Source organism: Cydia strobilella, chromosome 11 (genome assembly GCF_947568885.1).
Source record: "Cydia strobilella chromosome 11, ilCydStro3.1, whole genome shotgun sequence".
NCBI lineage: Eukaryota > Metazoa > Arthropoda > Insecta > Lepidoptera > Tortricidae > Cydia > Cydia strobilella.
The window spans coordinates 11618371-11641171 of record NC_086051.1 but is presented as its reverse complement, the minus strand read 5'-3'; the positions used below and the strand labels follow the sequence as shown (position 1 = coordinate 11641171).

At 36.8% G+C, this 22801-nt stretch overlaps 4 protein-coding genes across 4 annotated transcripts; 1 reads left to right on the top strand and 3 right to left on the bottom strand.

Annotated features, from left to right (window-relative positions):
* Window positions 1–5638: 5638 nt before the first annotated feature.
* Window positions 5639–13281, bottom strand: LOC134745173 (craniofacial development protein 1). Its single transcript, XM_063679161.1, has 4 exons — window positions 13142–13281; window positions 8890–9409; window positions 8261–8438; window positions 5639–5788 (listed from the first exon to the last, which is right to left on the bottom strand). Exons 2-4 carry the CDS (start codon window positions 9407–9409, stop codon window positions 5695–5697), a joined length of 792 nt encoding a protein of 263 aa, XP_063535231.1. The 5' UTR covers window positions 13142–13281; the 3' UTR covers window positions 5639–5694.
* On the bottom strand, window positions 10802–13036 carry LOC134745119 (nucleolar GTP-binding protein 2). The gene has a single exon (XM_063679081.1). It carries the CDS (start codon window positions 12906–12908, stop codon window positions 10839–10841), a length of 2070 nt encoding a protein of 689 aa, XP_063535151.1. The 5' UTR covers window positions 12909–13036; the 3' UTR covers window positions 10802–10838.
* Window positions 13282–13927: 646 nt separating the features above from the next.
* On the top strand, window positions 13928–16547 carry LOC134745200 (transmembrane protein 170A). The gene has a single exon (XM_063679196.1). It carries the CDS (start codon window positions 14218–14220, stop codon window positions 14614–14616), a length of 399 nt encoding a protein of 132 aa, XP_063535266.1. The 5' UTR covers window positions 13928–14217; the 3' UTR covers window positions 14617–16547.
* On the bottom strand, window positions 16459–20115 carry LOC134745108 (centrosomal protein of 135 kDa-like). Its single transcript, XM_063679055.1, has 2 exons — window positions 16885–20115; window positions 16459–16793 (listed from the first exon to the last, which is right to left on the bottom strand). Exons 1-2 carry the CDS (start codon window positions 19990–19992, stop codon window positions 16650–16652), a joined length of 3252 nt encoding a protein of 1083 aa, XP_063535125.1. The 5' UTR covers window positions 19993–20115; the 3' UTR covers window positions 16459–16649.
* Between the last annotated feature and the right edge of the window lie 2686 nt (window positions 20116–22801).

Below are 22801 nucleotides of genomic sequence, written 5' to 3'. Positions count from 1 at the left end.
GCACAAGCAAAGCGCAGGCAACTCACTTTGACACTGCGCTTCGAGAAATAAACTAAACTGTTTTTCCCGTCGATATAGCTTATCGTCGCTTACCGATATACGCGTGACCTCGAGATCTCTTACAATTCTACCTAATCGGAGATCACTTTTATACTGGTTCCTTGAGGCAAATGTAAAGTAAAAGTGAATAAGAGCCTTGTTTAGTGCTTGATTAGCACAGCGTGCGCAAATCACTCAACCAACCGCGGCACGTCGCAAATTGAAATTCATTGTCCACTCGATTCATTGATCTCAATGACTGAATAAACGACATGGTCCTTGGGACCGTTTACTTACACTGATTTGTTTATTGGTGCATTTAGCACCGCTATAGATATGTTTGATGTGGTTCTTAGGTTAGGACATTTGAACGCGGATCGCAGAGTTTTTTAGTCGGTACCTACCTGTCTACAAGAGAAAGCACTGGTAATAAGGGTCACCAAGCTACTATACCGACCTACGTCTACAATAGCGTGTTTTGCTATTGTAGTGTACCTGTTTGTAGTTTCCTCATCGCATATGCTATGCATCGCGTCAACAAACGACACCACAACACAATTCACCGAACTCCGTTTCTGCATCAAACCTAACGCGCGACTTTTTCGGGCTACAGTCAGTCAGCATCAAATAATCAAAGTTGGCATTCGTAATACTTTTTAGGGTTCCGTACCTCAAAAGGAAAAAACGGAACCCTTATAGGATCACTCGTGCGTCGGTCTGTCTGTCCGTCTGTCACGGCCTATATATTTTCTGCGAAACTTTAAATAAAATAAAAAATACATATGCAAAATACCTCTTTACCTATATAGATCACAGGAAAACCTATTAGAAATGTGCAGTCAAGCGTTAGTCGGACTTAATTACTTAGTTTTTAATCCGACCCCTACGGATTTTTTAAAGACATCTCACGGTTTACATAAAAAATAGGTGCATTGTTAAAAATGTTGTGGAACCCTTGGAACGCGAGTCCGACTCGCATTTGGCTGGTTTTTATTTGTTGTCTTATAACTGGGGGCTTTAGCTAAGACGACAATCGTTGATAGAAAACGCCAATCAAAACTTAAATAATATATAATTATATACCTACCTACGGATATAGTCACGACCGCGACTTTTCGCAGCATCTGTCATCCCGATACATTGTATCTTTCGTTTGGCGTTTGTCGATGTACGATTGTCACTACCTATTCAATTCTCTGTTTGTACTACATTAGAACCATTCTAAAGACAGGGTGAATGTCGCACAAAATCGCACTTATGTGGGTGAACCCAGGGGATGTTATACGACCAGCGACAGAATAACAATTGTTTTAGGTACAGAATTTACAGATGCAACGCAACAAAGTCATCGTGTGCGATGGATCTAAGCAACAAGTGACTGTGGGAGCTCGCGCATAGTTTCACGTAGCTATCAACTGTCGCTGATCAAGCAGTTTAATAAGGCCACCTTGTGCCTACGCAGTGTTCAATTTCTACGAATGTGCTGGCAATTATTCTATGCAATGCGTCTGAACTACCTGTAGTAATACAGTGTGTAGGGAATGCAAAATGGTTATTAGTATAGGCGGCAAAAACTTATTTAAATAATAGGTAGGTACCTATTCTTGGAACATGGATATGTATGCAGGAGTGCTAAGCTAACAGTTTTGCTACTACAGTCGCCATCAGATATATTGGAGCTGCCAAGTGAGGTGCTTACAAATAACTGAACGGGACGTCGCGCATCGCAGCTCCGGACGGAGATGCGGAGAAAACTCGGACGTTGGTGCGTTGTCTCCGCATGCGAGCCCGTTGCTCCGCGTCTCGCAACGAGACGCGGGGGCAGTGTGACAACCACCTTACTGTAACTAATTAGGATGAACATACACAAAACATTGCAAAATATACCATAATGCGAAAGACATAAAAGTTAAATTGTTGCAACTGCAACTTTTTTGCTAATGATGCGAACGGCGAAGTGAAGCCGCTAATGGCTAGAGTACTGTTATACATGTGGAAAAGCGAAACATTTTTCGACCAAACTTGAACTGCCGGGTCATTTGCACGTTTCATATCTTAGTTTTGTGAAATAAACATTGAGATCGAAATAAGAAATATACTCTGGCTAGCTAATTTTGTCAGTAGAAAAAGACGCGAAATTTAATTTTTTTCTGGGTGAACAACCCTTCGGGCCAACATTTTTTTTAAATTTGCCGCCCTTTTTCTACTGACGGAAATGGCTTGCCAGATTATATGAATGCTTAATTTTAAGGACGTGAAAGCAAGCAATTCAAATTTTTAAAATAGGTATCTACTTACAAAATAGGTAGTCTGTCTAGGCTAACTGCATTGACTTGAACAGAACAAAGTGTGGGAAGATCATATTTAACGTCATATCACTCATATCAGTGGAGGGACGCTCCTTCTTTCGGGCAAACTCGGCTCCGTCCGGCTCAGCATTGCTCCGAGCAATTATTAGGTTTGGCAAAACTTGACGTCCCTTTCCGTGCACGACCACAATAAGATAATGACTTAAATTTTGACAACCCTAAATAGCCGAAAGGGATAGTGCCATACATTAAAAAGGGACAGCATGATTCGTCCCTGAATCGCTGTCAATTTGGGTTTGTAGGTAGGAATAGGAAGTGTCCTTTCTGTACGGTAGTAGATACTATTACTTATTCTGTGGTCATATATTCATGGAAATTTGACATTTTAGCATTTCACACTTTGTCATTGCAAATGCCATGCAGAGTTAGCTTGGTACGACTCTATTGTATAAAGACTAAGGCCCCAGACGCACGAGAGCTTTTTCAACGCGCGGTAATAAAGCGCCTGAATCTGCCCGCACGCTAAATTCGATTTAAAGATCAAGGCTTAAAGTTGAAAATCCAACAACGCTTGATAATAATTTTTAAGAAAAAAAAACCGACTTCAATGGGGGATGCCGCTGAAAGCATTCTTAGATTCCAGACAATGAAATGAAAAAGACAGCATCTTTTGCCTAATTATGTAGAAAAGGAGGTAAACCGACCCACTTTTCTAGTAGCATTTCGTTTTTGTAAGGGTCGCAGTTCTAACCTAACCTAACCTACTTTTCTGGTAGCATTTCGTTTCTGTAAGGGTCACAGCTCTAACCTAACCTAACCTACTTTTCTGATAGCAGTTCTGTTCTGTGAGAATCGCAGTTCAAAAAGTAACCCACTTTTCTAGTAGCATTTCCGGGTCCGGGTCTGGGTCCGGATCCGAGTCCGGGTCCGTGTCCGGCTGTCCGGGTCCAGGTTTGGGTCAGAGTTCGGTCCGGGTCCGGGTCCGAGTTGGGGTCCATGTTCAGACCCGGGTCCGGGTCCGAGTCCGGGTCCAAGTTTGAGTTTGGGTCCATAAGGAAGAGAACAAATCGCCAAACGTGAACTATGTGTCATTGAATAGTTCCATTCTGATCATCATCAGCAGTTCCACTTCATCAAATGTCACTTTTTTTAATGTAAATGCTGGATTTGTTGATGAAAATACAAAAATCACTATATGTATGCCTTTCACATTTGAGGAGTTCCCTCGGTTCCTCGTGGGTCTCATCATCAGAACTCGAGCTTGACAAAAATATGTCTTAAAAACTTAAGTTGCTTAACAAACATTAAGAAGTGGACAAATCGCCAAACGTAAACTATGCGTCATTAAAGAGTTCCATTCTGATCATCATCAGCAGTTCCACTTCATCAAATGTCACTTTTTAAAATGGAAATGCTGGATTTGTTGATAAAAATACAAAAATCGCTATATGTATGCCTTTCACATTTGAGGAGTTCCCTCGATTCCTCATGGATCCCATCATCAGACCTCGAGCTTGACAAAAATGTTTCTTGAAAACCTAACTTGCTTAACAAACATAACGAAGAGGACAAATCGCCAAACGTGAACTATGCGTCATTAAAGAGTTCCGTTCTGATCATCATCAGCAGTTCCACTTCATCAAATGTCACTTTTTTAAATGTAAGTGCTTGAGTTTTTGATGAAAATACTAAAATCACTATATGTATGCCTTGAACATTTGAGGAGTTCCCTCGATTCCTCATGGATCCCATCATCAGAACTGCTTTTTGACAAAAACGGGACCAATCTGTATGTATATACTTACAATCAAAAAAAGAATTTTCAAAATCGGTCCAGAAATGACGAAGTTATGGAGTAACAAACATTAAAAATAAAAAAAAAATAAAAAACAACCGAATTGAGAACCTCCTCCTTTGAAATCTTGAAGTCGGTTAAAAAGCGCTACCGCCATCGTGTGAATAAATACACATGTTTCCATTTGTGTCATTCAAACGCTTAATGACATCTTGTAAGCGATAGATAAACTAATGCGCTGTGCACGATGCGGCGGCGAGTAGTAGAACCATACGTGGCCATTTCCATCAATCAAAAAGGGACTACACTGATGGTCGATAAAGGGCACGAACGCCTTATTGACAAGCGATCTTTTTGTTGAACCCACACCTTCACTTCAAATAATGCTGGCTCCACACATTCTCCAATGAACGCTCAAAAATTGTAAAAAAAGTTCGTGCTTCCGATTTGACAGCAGCTACTGTAGATGGCATTGTACGGCTCCGTGCATTATTATGGTTATCTAAAGTTGATGTCACAGAATAAGTAATAGTGTTGATGTTCAAATTTAGTTACCACAAAACATATGTCACCGTAAAGCGCCATCGAATTATGCTGTCAAACTAACCTAACAGGGTACGATTTTTCTGACAATCAATAACTCTTTGCTACTTACTAATTGTAAGTGAATAGTTCGCCCCGTGTGTCTGTCTGTGCGGAACTTCTCTTTCCGCACAGACGTGAAACTCGTGAAATGTATGGGATCCAATACATTCTACGACTCTTCTCTTTCCGCACAGACTACAAATCTCAGACCAGACCCAACCCAAACAACGACATAAATTGCCCGCGTCGTTACAGCAATTAATTTCGTTGTTTGGGCTTGTTTTGCGTTGTGTAGTTGCGTCACTTCAGTTTTGCCATATATAGGAAAGAGATGCAGCACTAATGTTTGAAGCAAGTCTTTAGAGCCTTTATGCCAAGAACAAATCTTGGGCGAATCAGATTTTTTACTACAAAGAGCGCCATCTGGAGGCAAACTGTTTTATTTTAAACAAAAGCTGTAGGTATGAGTCTGGGTTCAATAATGTCATATGACTCATTATTATCTTCATTGTCAATTTGTAAATAACATATAGCGCGATTCATGATTTTAACTACAACTGACAGCGCCATCTAGCAACCCTTTCGTAAACTAACGATACATGTATATGTCAGAAACTATAGTTATGCAGTTAAATATATTTAAATCTTGTACTTCTACTACAGGAATTTAACAAAATCAAACGGCTTTACTAATTTTAACTAGCTATGGCTTAGTATATATCGCTCTGTGGCGGAGGGTCTATAGAACACGATTCCCACCGGCTTGCCTTAATTTCACTTAGAACTTTTCTTATTCTTATAAAGAAAAAAAGAATAATTGGCGCCGGCTTTGACGCGCCGCCACTGGTAGCTTTATATAAAAACTGTAGGAATATTAACTCAGATAAATGAAGCTAATAATGAAAGACTGTTTTACGACTAACATTTATTTAAGTAAGCGTGGGTACCAGGTAAAAGGGCATGCAATTATCGGTTGCTGCGGCGGCTGAGGCGCATGTCGCGTTCGATCTCGTACTGACGGTGGTCCGCGCGCTCCAAGAAGTCTTGGCGCTCCAGGTAACTGTGAAAGCAATTAAATAATCAGTACAATGCTGTTTTATCCTAGATTGTTGTTGGCTGTTTTTGTACATTTGATTTTCAACCTTGTCGAAATCAACATAAAGTTAATTTCACAACACAAGTAACATACTATTGAACGGCATGTTTTAAAAATAGAAAATCAAACGTACGAGTAATACAGAAAATCAAGTTTAGTTTAAACAATTTCACAATATAAATATATAGGTATATAGGCCAAGCAATAAGAAGGTATAGAGGGAAATGCTAGGAACACAATTTTTAACTTCGTAGCTTTGTTTGGACTAGTTAGGAGATGAACATATCAAAAGTCCCCGGCCGTAACCCTGGTGCTGGGGGGGGAGATGGGGGTTTGAAGGTTCCATTTTTCGGTTTTTCGATTATATCTCGGAAACTATGCGTCTGAGCGACTTGGCCACTTATACAAAATGAAAAGAGATTTAATTTGTTACAAGTTTTATTCAGTCAAGTTTTTCGATATCTTGTATAGTTTTTGAGATATCCGCTCTTGAAGGTTTATTTAGGGCTCTCATTTTTATCTTGATTATCTACATCAGTAAAGCTGCTAGGCCCGGTTTGGTAACGTTTTCGTATAAATCGGGGGTGCTGAATTCATGTATGGTATTAACATTGACACCTTTCCGAAGTAAAAACATATAAACTTTAAACAAATAACTTTTTTTTAAACTCCTCTTCTCGCTTAAACCGCTGAACCGATTTAGTTAAAATTTGGTAAATAGGTGTTTTAAGTTCCGAGACAGGATATAATATGTTTTTATCTCAAAAATCATACTTTGAAGGTGTGAAATTTGGTGTGAGGGGAAGTCAGCTTCTTCGCCGAAGTTGAATTCCTGAGATTAATACTGTTTAAATTTAGGTTTGAAGTCATGTTTGGTATCATTATCAACTAAATCAAACATGTAGACCATCCCAAATATTATTTAAATAGGTTCAGCGGTTATTGATTCCCCATACAAATTTCCACCCCACTTTTCACACCCTTAAAAGATGATTTTGGTTATAAAAACTATACTATGTACTGTCCCGGGACTCAAACCATCTCTATACCAAATTTCAACGAAATCGGTTCGGCGGTTTAAGCGTAAAGAGGAGTTTTATAAAAAAACATTTTTTTTAATTTTTTTTTTACTTAGGAATGGTGTCAATGTTGATACCATAAATGAATTCAGCTACCCCGATTTATACGAAGACGATCCCAAACCCGGCCTAGGACTTCACTGATGTAGATAATCAAGATAAAAATGAGAGCCCTAAATAAACCTTCAAGAGCGGATATCTCAAAAACTATACAAGATATCGAAAAACTTGACTGAATAAAACTTGTAACAAATTAAGTCTCTTTTCATTTTGTATAAGTGGCTAAGTCGCTCAGACGCATAGTTTCCGAGATATAATCGTAAAACCGAAAAATGGAACCTTCAAACCCCCCTCTCCCCCTCAGCACCAGGGAAGGCCGGGGACTTTTGATATGTTCACCTCCTAACTAGTCCAAACAAAGCTACGAAGTCAAAAATTGTGTTCCAAGCATTTCCCTCTATACCTTTTTTTGGGCATTTATTTCCTGGCCTAATATCTGTATTTCCAAAATCCACATGACAGTACATTCCTAATCCACAAAGAGAAAAAATATACCTAAGTAAACGTCTTTATGCACCTTAGTATTATGTGTTTAGATATTTTTATTTCTTTGTACGATTATATTTTTGACCTGTACTCATAGTGTACAGTTCATTCGATAGCGTGCCGTGACGTACGCGTTTGCGTTAATTTTCATTTTGTATGGGATTTTGAGAATCCAAAACATCCCGCTTGGCGCGCTGTTCAAAATCCTATACAAAAATATACATAACGCAAACGCGAACGCTCGTCACGCTATTGAATGAAATTTTTTAATTTGCAAAAAAAGTGGCCTTGGGACTTGGGACTTCAGAACCCCTAGTAGTCCCAAGTCCCAAAGCCACTTTTTTTGCAAACTGAAAAATTTGCTATTACCTGTATAACATTGCCACTCATTGGAAATTGCTTACTTTTCAAACTTACACTATAAATAACTAATATTCTTACCATTTACAAAGGTTCACTAAGTCGGACAGTAATTATAATTAAATATGAAAGTAAGTTTGATGAAGGAAAACCTACCCATTTTTCCCCTTATTAAGGCGACTCGTCTGCTCGTTTGCTATCACATAAAATAAAATAAAAGTCCAGCCACCAAGTAAGAAAGTTCAATAAGCGCTTCAGGTAAAAAAGTTTACTAAGAAAGTAAAACCTACCCATTCTTACCCTTATTGTGACTCTGTACTTCTTCATTAATGTCTTGATCTTTATTGTACGTCTAGTCCACCTTGGACTCCAGTGTGGACAGACTGTTCTTTTTCAATTGTCTGAGCATGTCAGCCAGACCCAGACCGCCCAGTAAGAAAGTTAAACCTACCCATGCTTCCCCTTATTGTGACTCTGTATTTCTTCATTGATGTCCTGGTCTTTCTTGTACGTCTCCCAGTCCAGCTTGGACTTGTCCAGCGTGGACAAGCTGTTCTTCTTGTTGAGTTGTCCGAGCACGTCGGCCAGGCCACTCGAGCCGCGGCTCCGTTGCGGGATGAGTTTGCTTACTGAAAATGATTACATTTAATTAGAACATGGTCAAATTTTTATCACAAAAAACGAATGTCCGAACGAAACCGGAAACCGAAGGATCGGTTTTGCTTTAGTTTCAGCCGAAATCGAACCTTTGACCGAAACATGATTTTTATGCTGAAACCTGCCCGAAACTTCGGTCGGACACTAAATTATACCCATGCATGGAGAATCGCAATATAGATAATGATATAAATTCAAAAATCGAAATAATGTTACTTTACTGCATTACGTGGTTATTACACTGATGCGCATGCACGCCGCGTTGGTGTGTGAAAGGGACAGCGCCATGCATGTATAAAGCGATATCACATATCTTAGCGGCGTGAGAGCGGGACATCGCTATATAATATACAAACACAACTATATAAGTTGTGTATAACTATATAACTGTAATTATAGTATACGTATAATTTAAACAATCACCTGTAGCTGGAGCTTCTGCAGTTTTAATTTTCTCTTTGATGATATTGTTTTCAACAACAATAGTTTCACCAGCAAACTGGAATATCCTCTGCTCTCTAGCTTTTATGTCATCTTGAATACTATTTGTTTTAGCTTGTGCTTTAGGTTCCGCCACTTTATTAGGTATTTCACTTTTTTCTGCTTGTTTCACTGGTGTTTCTTTCGCAGGAGCTTTAGAAGCGGATCCTGTGCCTGCTAAGAATTTAGCCCATAGATCTTCCTCTCTTTTCTTCTCTTCTACAGGATCTAGATTTGTCTCTGGTTTCTTTTCTTCCGGTTCAGGTGTGGGTTCTTTTACTGCATTTCTAGTTCTCCTTTTATTGTTACTGTTGCTTTCTTGTGCAGCTTTTCGTTTTTTAGTCTTGATTTCCTGTTCTTTTTCATACTGTAGATCAGTCTCTTCATCAGCAGAGCCTTCTTCGGAAACCTGTTCAGGTTCACCTGGTACGAATTCTTCATCACTGTCACTTTCGGACGACATCTGAAATATGAAATGCAATAGCATTTGATAAAATGCCTTAAAAAAAATGTTCTGTGAGCGTGTACCTCTCGACCGACTTTTATGCTACCGTAAATAGGATTACTTTCACTTATAACTCTGTTCTCGTGTAAGTGACTTGTATGTCTTTTATGAGAATAAATATCTTTAAACCTAACCTAAAATGTACCTAAAGTTTAAATGAATTATAGTTGTGTAAAAGAAAATATTTACCTGATCACTGTTTTGCTGCTTTTCGAGTGTGGTTGAAATTAATAAAAAATATTTAAAAATATTAAGCTAGTGTTTATTTCTCTATGTAATTTCGTTTTGTTAGAGTGTAAAGGCGCGAACAGGCTGTATGTAAAGGCGGGATTCCACCAGTGTGCAGCACAAGCATTTTTGTACTAAATATGTCTGTGCCACACACTGGTGGAATCTCGCCTTAACCTGTACAAGCGTTTTTCAAGCCCATGTCGCTTTGCAGTCAGAGATAACGCATCGGAATAAGCACAATCCATAACTGGGTTAAAGCGCATGCACAATCTAGGCAATCTAGCTTTTACTCTCATTAAATTTAATGTAGTATATATTTATGCGTAGGTCTTTCAATGAACAAAGACAAAACAAAGCTAATGACCAACAGCTCCGCATATATAATAAAACTCGAAGGGGAGACACTAGAATACGTAAATAAATACATATATTTAGGAAAAGAAATATCCTTCGAAAAAGATAACGAAAAAGAAGAGGTAGACCGCCGAATAAAGATGAGCTGGAAAAAATACTGGTCCCTGAAAGAAATAACAAAAGGTGACTATCCGCTCCACCTAAAAAAAACAGTAATGGATACATGTATTCTACCGACCCTTACGTATGGCTGTCAAACGTTGACCTACAACAACAGTATAAAAACAAAACTAGTGAACTGCCAGAAAGCGATGGAGAGAAGCCTTCTAAAAATAAGGAAAATTCACAAAATAAGAAGCGAATCCATACGGAAGAAGACAAAATTAATTGACGCCCTACACTACTGTCTACGCTTAAAATGGCGATGGGCTGGCCATGTAGCACGCTACAACGATAAGCGATGGACAGCAGAAGTAACTAGATGGAAAGGTCCCAGTGGAAAAAGACGTCAAGCACGACCTGCTAAGCGATGGAGCGATGACATCATAGCTACAGCTGGAAAAGAGTGGATAAACCAAGCAAAAGACAGAGAAAACTGGATAAAACTGGAGGAGGCCTATACCCAGACAGGGGTTCCTATCCAAAAAAATGATAATGAAACAAATAAACAGTAAAGCAAATAACCTGAGATGGGAAACGAAATGGCTTAATAATAAAAAAAAAAATAATAAATATATTTATGCTGGTAAACAAATAAATACATAATTGTTGTTTAAATAATTTATTTACTAAACAAATTAGTTCAAACACCAGGTTTCTTTTTATCTCTGTTCCTATTCTTAACATTAGAGACTTCATAAAAGTTGCTGCCTGTCTTAGTTCGGCGTTGAGCTCTGTCGAGAGCGCGTCTTTCCTTGGCAGTCATTTTCTTCTTCTTTGCAATAACATCGTTTTGTGCTCCCTTGCGTTTCTTGCCTGCTTTTCCCACTTCTTCCACTGTGAAAGCACCACTTGCTGCTTCAAGCTTCTTACGCCTCATTTCTTTGACTTTTTCTGGATCATTAGTCAAATAATCTTCAACATCACTTATATCCTTTTCATCATTACTGTAAAAGTCACTGATGTCAGAGGAATCATCACCATCATCATTCTGATCTTCACCATCTTGTGATTCTTCATTGTCACTTTTAGCATCAATATCTTTATGTTCTTCAGGATGTTTTATAGCTTCAAGTGGTTTTACATCTTCATCATTATCAAATTTAAGACCCACTCGAATTTTGGCAAAGTCTTGTGCTATAATCAAATTATTTACAGAAATTACACTCTTTTCTTCATTTTCCTTCACATTATCTTTAGGCTCAAAAGCTACCTCTGCAGTATTTTCTTTAGGCTCCTTTTCTGCAACTGTAGGCTTCTCTTTGGGTATTTCATTGTTAGGCTGCTTTGACAGAGGAACTTCAAATCCTTCAGGAGCAACATAAAATGGTAACTTGCCTCTTTGCCAGTCATTAAGCACCATCCTTGCAACTTGGTTGACATCAGGCTCTCCTTTCTTCAATAATTTGCCCGTCCTGGCAGCCATCTTTTCTAAAAACTCTGTTGCCGTTTCCCAACCATCAACTTTGTAAGTCTTAATCAAATATTCCTTCCTTACCCTTTTAAGAACCTCTTCAATATAATCTTCAGGGTTTTGTACCAATTCTACTCGAACAACACCTTTCAATACCTTTTCTGTGTCTGTTTCAGCTGATGGATAAACAACTCCAGGACAATCAATCAGGAATATTCTCCTCATCAATGTGATGTACTGCCACACTTTAGTTTCACCGGCTATGGGAGCTACTTTACACACTTTTTTTGATCTCAAGGTATTGATCACAGACGATTTCCCAACATTTGGATAGCCAATTAGTCCAACACTGATCTGCTTCTTGTCAATGTGCAACTTGGCAAACTGTCTTAGTAAATTGATCAGTGAACCTTTTCCAAAGGGATGTGTCAAGGATGAATGGAAAGCTATAGTTGGATATTCTGCACTGAGAATAGCCACCCATCTCTGTGTTACCCAATTAGGTACTAAATCCACTTTGTTCAGGATGAAAATTAAGTGCTTGTGAGCCTTTTCTTTTTTCAGGAAGTTCTCAACAAAGGGACTCCTAGTCCCCATCGGGTCACGGGCATCTAAAACTTGCAGCAATACATCTGATGAATCAATTACTTTGTACAGCTCATTCCAAATTCTCTTGCTCATACCGGCTCCAAACACCCAGTCCCTCTGTCCCTCTCTTACACCCGTGTCTTCTCGCACCCTATCTATATCTTTGTTCTCATCATATTTCTCAGTATTATCTTCAACAGCCTTTGACAGTGAATCAAGGTCACCAAACTTAAGATTTACACGTTTTCTCTGTTTCTTAGGGCCAAATGTTTTATCGAAGCCTTCAGTGTCTAATAAATGTACTCTGGCTTGCTTTGCATTCTCATTGAGTAATGTGATTGGTAAGTTAGTAGGCTTCATGACAACTTGGTAAGGATTTTTAACTGCAGCTCCAAACTCCTCTTGAAACTTCTGCAGAGCGTTCTGTGAGATGACACGAGAGTTACCGAACCACTTTTGGTTTGGTTCGACGCGAGCTCGAGTGCCCGACGGTAGCCAGCCTTGAAATGGCGCTGGAGTCAAGATTTTCCCAGTTTTATCCCTTTTAGCTTTAAAATTACGGTACATCTGCAACCTCTTGATGGTACCTTTCGTTCTGGGATTACCGACACCCTTCAGTCCTTCCGTAGGCCTGTCTGGGTTCATGGAGTGCCCAGACTTGTTGAACCCCTGCTTCCGGGGAGCCCCGGGTGTGGATCGCACTTTACCCATTGTAGTAGTTGCACAGAACACTTATAATTAAGTTCAAAACCTTTCTCTTTACTTATATATCACGAGGCAAGCACAATATAGGTTATGAGGATAACACCACAATGTTTCTTTACGCTAATACGCTAGAATACTGTCATTACTGTCAGTGAAGCTCGCTAGCTTCACATCATTGAAAATTGTCATCATGTTCTTGAGAAACGACAATTTACTATTGGCAGAAATAGAAATCTTACCTTGATTAATGATGAGACGATGAATTAACTCGCAAACTTAATATATTTTCTATTCTGAGGCAGATTAACATTCACAAAATATAGTTATTTAATTCCACAATACAAACACTCTTTTACTCATGTTCTGCTAACTTCATTCTATTCAATTCAACAAACCCTTGTGTTGCTATATCAATTAATCATAAAAATCCACAATACCATCTATTACCAACATAAAATATTTAGTTGGTCAAACCAATTTGTCAGTCAGTAACAACCAGGAAAATTATACTCATCCCTTTCTTTTGGGTGCTAGTACTAGTGTAAGACAGAGATAGTATGATTCTCTCTGTCTATGTTTGAAATGAGACAGGCCTTTGACAAACTATAGCTAAATTTCCTCAATATTTGCAATATTTAATTTTAAGTTCCTGTTAAAGGACTTCTGATTCCGTAGTAAAATTATTTTACATTTAATATAAACCTACGCGGCGCGAAGCCGCGAACGCGAGTGTGGAGTCGATTTTGCTGATTAGCGAACTAGACTCTATACCTACACTCGCGTTCGCGCCGCGATTCGCGCACGAGTGTGGAGGGGCTTCAGACATCACCAAAACCATAGACACTTCAATTTCTTTTTCTAAATTGTGACTGATGACCAACTGATGACTGACTACAATACAATATTTGGATTATTTGGTCATAAATCGATCACAAACAGTTAAAGATAATAAATCCACTGTTGATAATCCTTAATACCATGTTAATACCCAAAGGACAACACTAGCAACGATTGACGTGATTCTGATTGACATTTGTAACAAATGTAACAATACAAAATGTCATGTTAGTGCAATGATAATAAATTGTGCGATGAATTTACGTGAACTATTCGAAAATGGGATTACATCAAGTAAAACAAATAGGATTTACAATAAATCTGTGTGAAGTGTGCTAAATTTCAATGTGATCAATGACCTGTTCTGTGGAATATCGACGGTTTGAGGTGTGTCGGAGAAGAGATTTTATTTGGACAAGTATTTCATGACCATCAAAACTGTCCCGATGCCTCTAAGCATCAGCATCCCTGAGACAACATGTATGACATGTTGTCTGAGTTCCAAGTATCAGAATTCGATTCAATCGGGGATATATTTCGACTGAAGTCTGGTGATCCATTAGATACGTTTGGTGAGATGTGGTACCCAGTGTTTTTGTGGTCATTGTGTTCGTCAGTGTTTGTACACACCTGTGCGGCGCTCGTAGCGTTCGGCACCCTAAGAAAGCACAAGTATGGAAAGTTCTTTCCCGTCCTTTTAATAGTGATGGGTGTTGTGAGTCCAGTGACATCAGGCGTGGCGAGCAGCGCTGCTGTCGCCTTCATATATCGCGCGGCAAATCTGACCATGCCGCCCATCCATGCCATGATATGGGGCATTGGGCAAACACTGTTAGGGGCAGGCATTGGTTTCACAAGGATTTTGGCAACTTTGTAATAAGTGGTGTATTGTTTGTAGTTAATTGTGATGCATCAACTCTCTATATAATTTTGATGTAATTGAAAGTCAATTATCTTAGCATTATTGTAATGGAAACGGTATTGGACAGTGCAAATATTGTAGTATAGATAAATTATCACTGGTCCTGGTAATGGTAAATACTCACTAATCATAGTGGTGAGACTGCTGTAAATAATATTTCTCTATGTGTACTTTTTATATGTATGCGAAGAATAGTCATTTATATTGTATAATTTGGCAATGTAATTATAAAGTTTACTTATTTAAGAACCTGTCCTTGGTTTTAACCATTGTGAATATAATCAATTAATCACTTATTTTGTACAAGTACATATGAACTCCAATGTATTTATTATTTGGTTTGTGTTAAAATTTTCCACATAGCTCTGCATGTGTATTGAAAGCAATATACTGACAATTTGCAAGATTATTATCAATGCTAAAAATATGTGAATTCACAAGTCTTGGGACTGTATTCAGATCATGTTACTATACTGCTGACATTGTATATAAACCTGTTTCTAGGTCCATTCTTCTTTTATGTTAGTAATACCCTAAACTTTGTTCTTATATCCCAGATTCAAGAATGATAGCTCAATTGCCCAATCTACTACCAAATCTGCAACAGTTACACTGGGCACATTGGGTAGTAAATACTAAATTATACAACTAAATTGTCTCAAATCTAGCATATAAAAACACAGCCTAATCTGGGCAGTAACATTACAACCACAATATAGGTCACTCCAACACAGTAATGGAGACAACCCTCCACAAATTTGGTGGAATCAATCACAGTGAATTTGAGTATCAAATCAATCTGTCTGTGTATGAAGTACATATAAGTTACCTTATAAAGTAATTATTTGTTTCTTAAAAAAGTTGTACTGTGATTACAATTGATTGCTCATTGTCATATCTATGCTCGACCCACCGATAGTCACTAATCATGCTTGCTTGTGACTGATTATTATTTTAATAATGTTGAATAATTGCAATATTCTTTTAATTTAAATTATTGTGATAATGATAAATAAACAATGTACGAAATTACGTTAAGATAACACACCTATAACATGTATTCCTACTGTAATAATTGATTTCTTTTTGGACGCACAAACACTTACCTAAACCAATAAAATGTACTGGTACTTACCTATGTAAACAAAAACTTAAAAGTATGAATATGAACATACTCTACTAAGTAATAATAAGATAGTAGGTAATGCTAATGTTAGCTTAGGTGCTAGACAAAATGTGTAATTTGCAAACAGAATACATATATATTTGTATATAGGGAGTGCAATATTTTTTTTTATTGGTTTTATAATGGATTTTAATAGCATTTTACATCTTAATTTGCAACTTCAATAGACATTTAACTATGTATGCTGACATATCTTCTCTCTTAAATTTTTGTGACAAGAATCTATAGTAGCAATTGAATACTATCTAAATATTTGTGATTTCTTTTTCAAGCAATTTCACTGTGCCTTATGGATATGGAGGGTGAAATGGAGCAAACTGTGAGCTTTTGAATTGAACTCCTAGCCTTTGCAGTAGTTGTAGGATACCATGTTATATATTAATAGGAGTCTGCTATTACACTAAGTCTAATCCACCTGGTAATGGCATTCACTACAGCCCTACTTAACTAAAAAGGGGGCCTGGACCTTAATCTAGTCCTCTTGAATATTAAAAGCAGAGTTCTCACACCTATCACTACTACCTGAAACCCTTTCACAATAACAAAGGCATATAATGAATGATTTTTTTATTGTTAGAACATAAAAGCTAGTGTTCTTATATAGTTACCTAGCAATGTATTGTATAGAGGTTTTGGTTTAGGTAAAGTAACTTTTTCATATTTATCCAATGGTAATAAATAAAATTTATTTAATACAATAGTTTTCTTTTAGAAATGTAACTACACCTAATTCATAACATAATTGTTACATAAACAGTTAACAATTCATAAATAACAACTGATAATAAGCTAATAATTGATTTTATAAAGTACTTCCATGGGAGTACTTTGAAAATCTTTTATGTACTTCATGAAAACGTGTGCTGTCTTCATCCTCCTCGTGGCTGACCTCATGTATTGTTTCTTCCAACATAAGAGGTAGCTCCAACTCTCGAGTCAATGTAGACTGTAAAAAAGATAAACAAATTAATATTAATAACTTTCTACTGTTAACAAGATAGTATTAACTGTTATAATTTTAACAATGAACAACTTACATCATGTATTTCAGTTTCTACGCGACTTAGTCTATTAATTCTGTCTTGCAATGATTTTGTTTCAGCTGTAGCATCCTGCAGAGCTAATTTCAGCTCCACAACTTCTCTCCTTGCATTTGCCAGTAACTTTTCAGTGGTTTCTAAGTTGTCTTTTACATCATGTTTCTCTTCTTCTAATTTTGCCTTTGCTTTTGAAAGACTCTTTATTTTATTTTCGTAAAGTTGCAGTTCTGAGTCGGCCTCGCACAAGCCATGTGACACTTGACCTGATTCTTTTTGGAGATTATTACACATCTGCTTCAGGTATGACACATTCTGTTCAAAAAGAGCTTTTTCCTCGGTAACTAACTTTACCTCATTTTCTAATGCAGTAATCCTACAGGTCATTGTTGCAATCTTTGCTGATTGGGCGTCAATAGTGTTATCTTTATCCACAAGTCTTTCTTCTAGAGCCTGTATTTTGCTAATATATGTTTGTAACTGTAGTGATTTTGAAGCAGATTCACTCTCCAAAGAGTGATTTGTATTTTCTAATATATTTGCTTCAACAGACAAACTCGCAAAGTGTTCTAGCATATCAGATCTTTCAGCTTCTTTTTGTGAGAGCATTTCTTCAATGCGCCTGATTTCTGCTACATAGTGCTGTAGTTGTTGTTTAAGACAATCTACTTCTCTTCTAGATTTTTCATATTCAATTTTATTTAATTTCATGTTTCCATTTGCCTCTGCCAAACTATTTTGCAAATGCTTATTTTCTATGACAGCATTATCATATTGCTGTTTCAAGCGTAAAATTTCCCCATTTAGGAATTGAATTTGTGTTTCAAAATCTACCAATTTGTGTTCTGATATTTTGTTAAGGTTTAGTCTTCTTTTTAGCTCAGTAAGTTCATCTTCCAGTTTATTTATCTCATGGCTCTGTGATTTAACTTTCTGCTCAAGAATACTTACAGCTTCAGTCTTATGATCCAATTCTAAAACTAATTTATCTCTATCTTGATCAATCTTTTTTAAATTCTCCATTAACTTGGCTTTATCATGGTTCAGACAAGTTATTTCAGATTGCAAATCATTGCATTTCCTTTGTAATGATTCAATTGTGTCTTTAGATAGGCTTAGTTTCTTCTGCGTACAAAATAACTCACTTTGGACTTCATTACTGCTTCTTTCAGTTTCCATTTGAATATTCTTAATTTGGTTAGCCAATGTCTTCTCCTTTATAACATCAGATTGCATTTTTTTTATTTGCTCTCTTAAGAACTTGCATTCTTCTTTGAGGTGGTCAGCAGATGCCTTACCTGTCCGGTGTGTCATTTTATAAGAACTATTTTCTTCCTGTAACTGTTCTATTTCTCTGTGCTTCAGAGTTAAATCTTGTTTTAACTTTTCAACAAAATCTGTAGATTCTTTGTACAAAGATATATATTGTTCCTTATCTTTTCTTAAGATATTGCTACTCTCCTTTAACCTGTCAACTTCATCTTGAAGCTTTAATATATCACGTTTTGTGTATTCACCTCCCGTGTTATATTGTGCTAATTTCATACTTTTATATTGACTTAATTGACTGCTTAATGAAATGTTTTCCTTAGAAAGTTCTGCATTTTCAGCATTAAGTTGACTAATTACATCTTTATAATTTTGTTTATTACCTTCATCTTGCATAGCAGACTTGGCTTTTAGTTCTTCATTCTCTTTTTTTAACATTAGTATTCTTTGTTGGCTCTCACATAATTGATTATGGAGATTTTTAATGCAAGAACTATCTGGAGGAATACCAGTTCTTGGCCTATAATCTTTATCTGTACAATTAGATAAATGTTTGTGAAACATCTTTGTTGTTTCAGTTAATTGTTCTTTCAATTTTGCCATGCATTTCTCATATTTTTTTCTTTCTTCCTCTAGGATTTTATGTAATTCATCTTTAGTTGGGCATTTACTTTTTGCATTAAGTCCTCTTTCAGAATTTGTGTTACAGTTAGAAGCAAAAGATAGAATTTTATCTTGTAAAGTTTTATTTAAATCAGTTAGATCTGTAACCTTCTGTTGCAGACTCTCCTTTTCCCTCAGGGCAATATTCAGGTCCAGTTGAAGTCTGTTTACCTTAGGTGATTGTGAAATTTCATTCATAAGTTCTGAGTTTTTCTTAACCAGATTTTCGGCATTAGCTTGTAACAGACTCATCTCATTTGCCATGGTAGCAATTCTTCTATTACAATCATCTTCAACAGTCAAAGCTAAAGAGTCCATTTTTTTCAATTCATCATGTAAAGTCTTATTCCTATCAGCAAGATTTAGTGCCCGTTTCATAGCCTCATGTTGTTTTTCTAGGGCATCTGTGACTTGTTTTCTCAGAACATCATTTTCAGCAGCTATGTCTTGTAGCTGCCCGAGTAGCTCTTGGACGTTTTTATCAGTATGTGAATTGCAAACATCTCTGCTAACTGCTTTAAGAGGCCTTCCACCTTCAAGAAGGATATTCAGCCTTATAATTTCATTATCCCTGTGTTCAATTTGACTCTTCAAAAGTGATATTTCATCAAAATAGGCTCCATTCTTTTCTTCCAGGCTTTGTATCTTCTTTGTCAACTCTGTGATGTCACTATCTGAACCAGTTAACTTATTGTCATTGCAAAGGCACAATCTAGCAACATTATCATCTCCACAGTCTTTCCTTCTACTTTTGTTGCGGCTGCTTTGGGTGCTAACACACAACCCTCTGAGGCTCAGGTCCCTAAGATCGTGTTGCAACTTACTTATCAATGATTCCTTCTTTGTAAGCTCATCCGACAATGTTTTAATTTTTCTTTTACTGTCTTTAGATAACCTCAAATTGTCTTCTTTTAATTTGATGTTTTCTTTGTGTAATTGATTATTTTCTTGAATGAGCTTTGCATTGTCACATTTGTATGGTTCAGCTTCCAGCATCAATGAGTCCCGTTGCATGAGAGCTTCTTTTGAAAGATCCATGTAATGTTGTAAACTTCTTGTAGTCTGAAGCAGATCTGCGAGCACACATTCTACCAGAGGAACTGCCTCCAAAGGCAAAGAATTATTATATCCCAATTCTTCTAGTTTTCGCTTTAGATTAAAGTAATCTTCAGCCATTTTTAATTTTAAAGAAAATGTTTTTTTTAACAAACCATCACATAACAGTGAAAAGAACGAAGATTTAGCTTAAAGAAATAAATAAACGTAACATAACGGTCCATAAAAAGCAAGCAACTTTTGTTTGTTTGTATTCGAATTCGATGGTGACATTGACAGCTAAAAACCATAGCCATAGACTTTTTTTTTTATATTCGTCCTTCTGGACAGGCTAAGACCATATGCCATACTGCCTCTTCTTCAGTAAGATTAAATTTCATAAGTCAGTTTCAGATATAAAGTCTTCCTTTTTTTAAATCCATAAGTCAAATCCTCAGAATAATGACTAAAGCATAGAAGTCGGGCAAAAATGCTTCGCAAATATGTATACCCGTACTTTACTTCCTTACGAATTAGATAATGTGCCGAAAAGAGATGCATATATGCTTGTTATTTCTCATTTACGTACGGTGTCATAAGTTTGATAATTTGCTAGGGATGTAACTGTGTCGACTTTTTATATCGATAAATTATGCATAAGTTTATGTGCCGTGTAAAATAATAATCACGAAATTGGCAAATTGATAATAGTCTGGCTAATGAAAGTTGAACCTGAAAAAACGCGGCAATTTCAAGAAATTTGTAGCAGGCGGCTCGTTGAAATGAAATGCGTGGAATACAAGAATTGCATAACTTTTACACTTTTTATAATTTTCATATTCTAAAAATCATTAAAAAGTATAAAAATTATGCAATCCTTGGAATCAAAGAGCCGCCTGATATGAGGATTAATGCATGTACCATGTACCTAATATAGCTTTTATCTCATTTGCAGTCTACCACTCAGAACCGTCTAACTATACCTCTCGTTTTTTTATCATTAGAAAGAAGGCGAGCGATCTTAACGTGTCGTTTTATCGAAAAACACTTTGAAAATAAGTCACAACAAATATAATATACGATCATTTACATACTTTTGCTTTCATAGGTAAAATATTGTTATATTTATAAAAAAACTTGTCAATAAAAAGACACGTGGAAATGGTTTACCGTTTTTTCTAATGCTAAAAGACTAAGTATAGTTTCTAGTCATGTACAGTCAGCTGCAGAGAAAAGGCATAGAAAAGACATACAAAGTTCTGTAAATTAGTATGGACGTGGGGTACCTTTTCTCTGCAGCTGACTGTACCAAATAGGAAATAATAAAAAAAAACGTTCGTGTAATATTTTTTTTAATTTAATAATAGGGAATATTACGCGAAACTCGGCGTAGGTGGCGCCACTATCACAATCTGAGGGTCTATCGCGAAACAAGAAAATCAAACTTTCGTTATCTAACATCTCTGTCACTCTTGCGTATTCGAGCGATAAAGAGGCAGCTAGAACGAAATTAATAAATAACGAAATTTCGGATTCGAGTTTTCCGGTAGGTCCCCTGAAAACTTGTCAAAAACCTGTTACGGTGCACTAAAAAAGCTAGTGCTGCACTCTGGTGGCAGAACATTGCAGTAATATCCCCTATTCCTCGTCCTTTGGAAATCTGAAATAAAAAGTTGAGTTTTGTGACCAACAATATTAATAAAAGGAACATTCATCAATGATCATTAATGTCTTTTTTATTAGGGTTCCGTACCCAAAGGGTAAAAACGGGACCCTATTACTAATACTTCGCTGTCCTTCTGTCTGTCACCAGGCTGTATCTCATGAACAGACAGTTGAAATTTTCACAGATGATGTGTTTCTGTTGCCGCTATAACAACAAATACTAAAAAGTACGGTCCCCTTGGTGCGCGCGTCCGACCCGCACTTGACCGGGTTTTAGTATTAAACTATAGTCTGGCAAACACAATCTGTCAGTAAGTAAGAACAAAGAAAACTATAGGTACAGTCGAAGGCAAAAATATCGATCCAGACAAATGGCTTAAAAATATGTGAACACGATTTTATTGTCTGAGCGTACACATATTTTTGAGACTTTGGGAATGTATATATATTTATGCCCTTGACTGTACTCATCAATTAAAATGAGACAGTCCTGGGCCAAACTATAAGAAAGCTGTAAATGTCGATAGGTTATTGATCTGAGGTCGATACATCACTATGCCAAAAATATAACCTTTCATACTTAGCAGAAAAGTTCGAAAATATATGCAAAAATCTATATAGACTTGAATGCAAGTAATAATTACATAAACAACATATCGATTTCTATGTTTAGGGTCAGGTCCAATAAATAAATTTCTTCAAAATTGAACAAAACTCACCGATTAAAGGTTATCGGTTCGTGCGTATTTTCTTTTCTTCCTGTATGCGATTTACAGCCCTTGATCACACAAGACATTATCACAAAGGGAACTTCAAACCATTACAAATAAAAACTCAGCACGTTTTCCAACAATCTTTCAGGAATAGCAAAAATATAATTAAAATAAACCAAGATGACCGCTGAAACATCCCGAAATATTTCAACTAAAATAATACGACTATGTCAAGTTGTTACAGTTGACACCTACCTGTGAAATAACGAACATATATTTTATTTGGCTGGATTATATTATAGAACCACATAGGACCATTTGACATTTCCCTCAGTTTATCTTATGACAATACTGAAAAAAACGAAAGAACTTGCGGATTGTTGTCTCACTCACTCATAGACAAAAAGTAATAACGTGTTGTGAATACGATATCTTTTACCAAGCTTTTATTTTTGCCCGGCTTCTTTGCTTTAGTCATTATTCTGAGGTCAAATCTAATAAAAATGTCATCAGTATCATAGCCATAGACAATATTACTCCAAACTTGCTGCGATCCGTTCGAGCCACACACT

Coding starts and splice junctions, on each gene's coding strand:
- LOC134745119 (XM_063679081.1), bottom strand. CDS start 12,908: ATGGGTAAAGTGCGATCCACACCCGGGGCTCCCCGGAAGCAGGGGTTC.
- LOC134745108 (XM_063679055.1), bottom strand. CDS start 19,992: ATGGCTGAAGATTACTTTAATCTAAAGCGAAAACTAGAAGAATTGGGA. Junction 16,794..16,884: donor TAGAAACTGAAATACATGAT/GTAAGTTGTTCA, acceptor TCTTTTTTACAG/TCTACATTGACTCGAGAGTT.
- LOC134745200 (XM_063679196.1), top strand. CDS start 14,218: ATGTATGACATGTTGTCTGAGTTCCAAGTATCAGAATTCGATTCAATC.
- LOC134745173 (XM_063679161.1), bottom strand. CDS start 9,409: ATGTCGTCCGAAAGTGACAGTGATGAAGAATTCGTACCAGGTGAACCT. Junction 8,439..8,889: donor TGCAGAAGCTCCAGCTACAG/GTGATTGTTTAA, acceptor AATCATTTTCAG/TAAGCAAACTCATCCCGCAA. Junction 5,789..8,260: donor CACAATAAGGGGAAGCATGG/GTAGGTTTAACT, acceptor TTGCTTTCACAG/TTACCTGGAGCGCCAAGACT.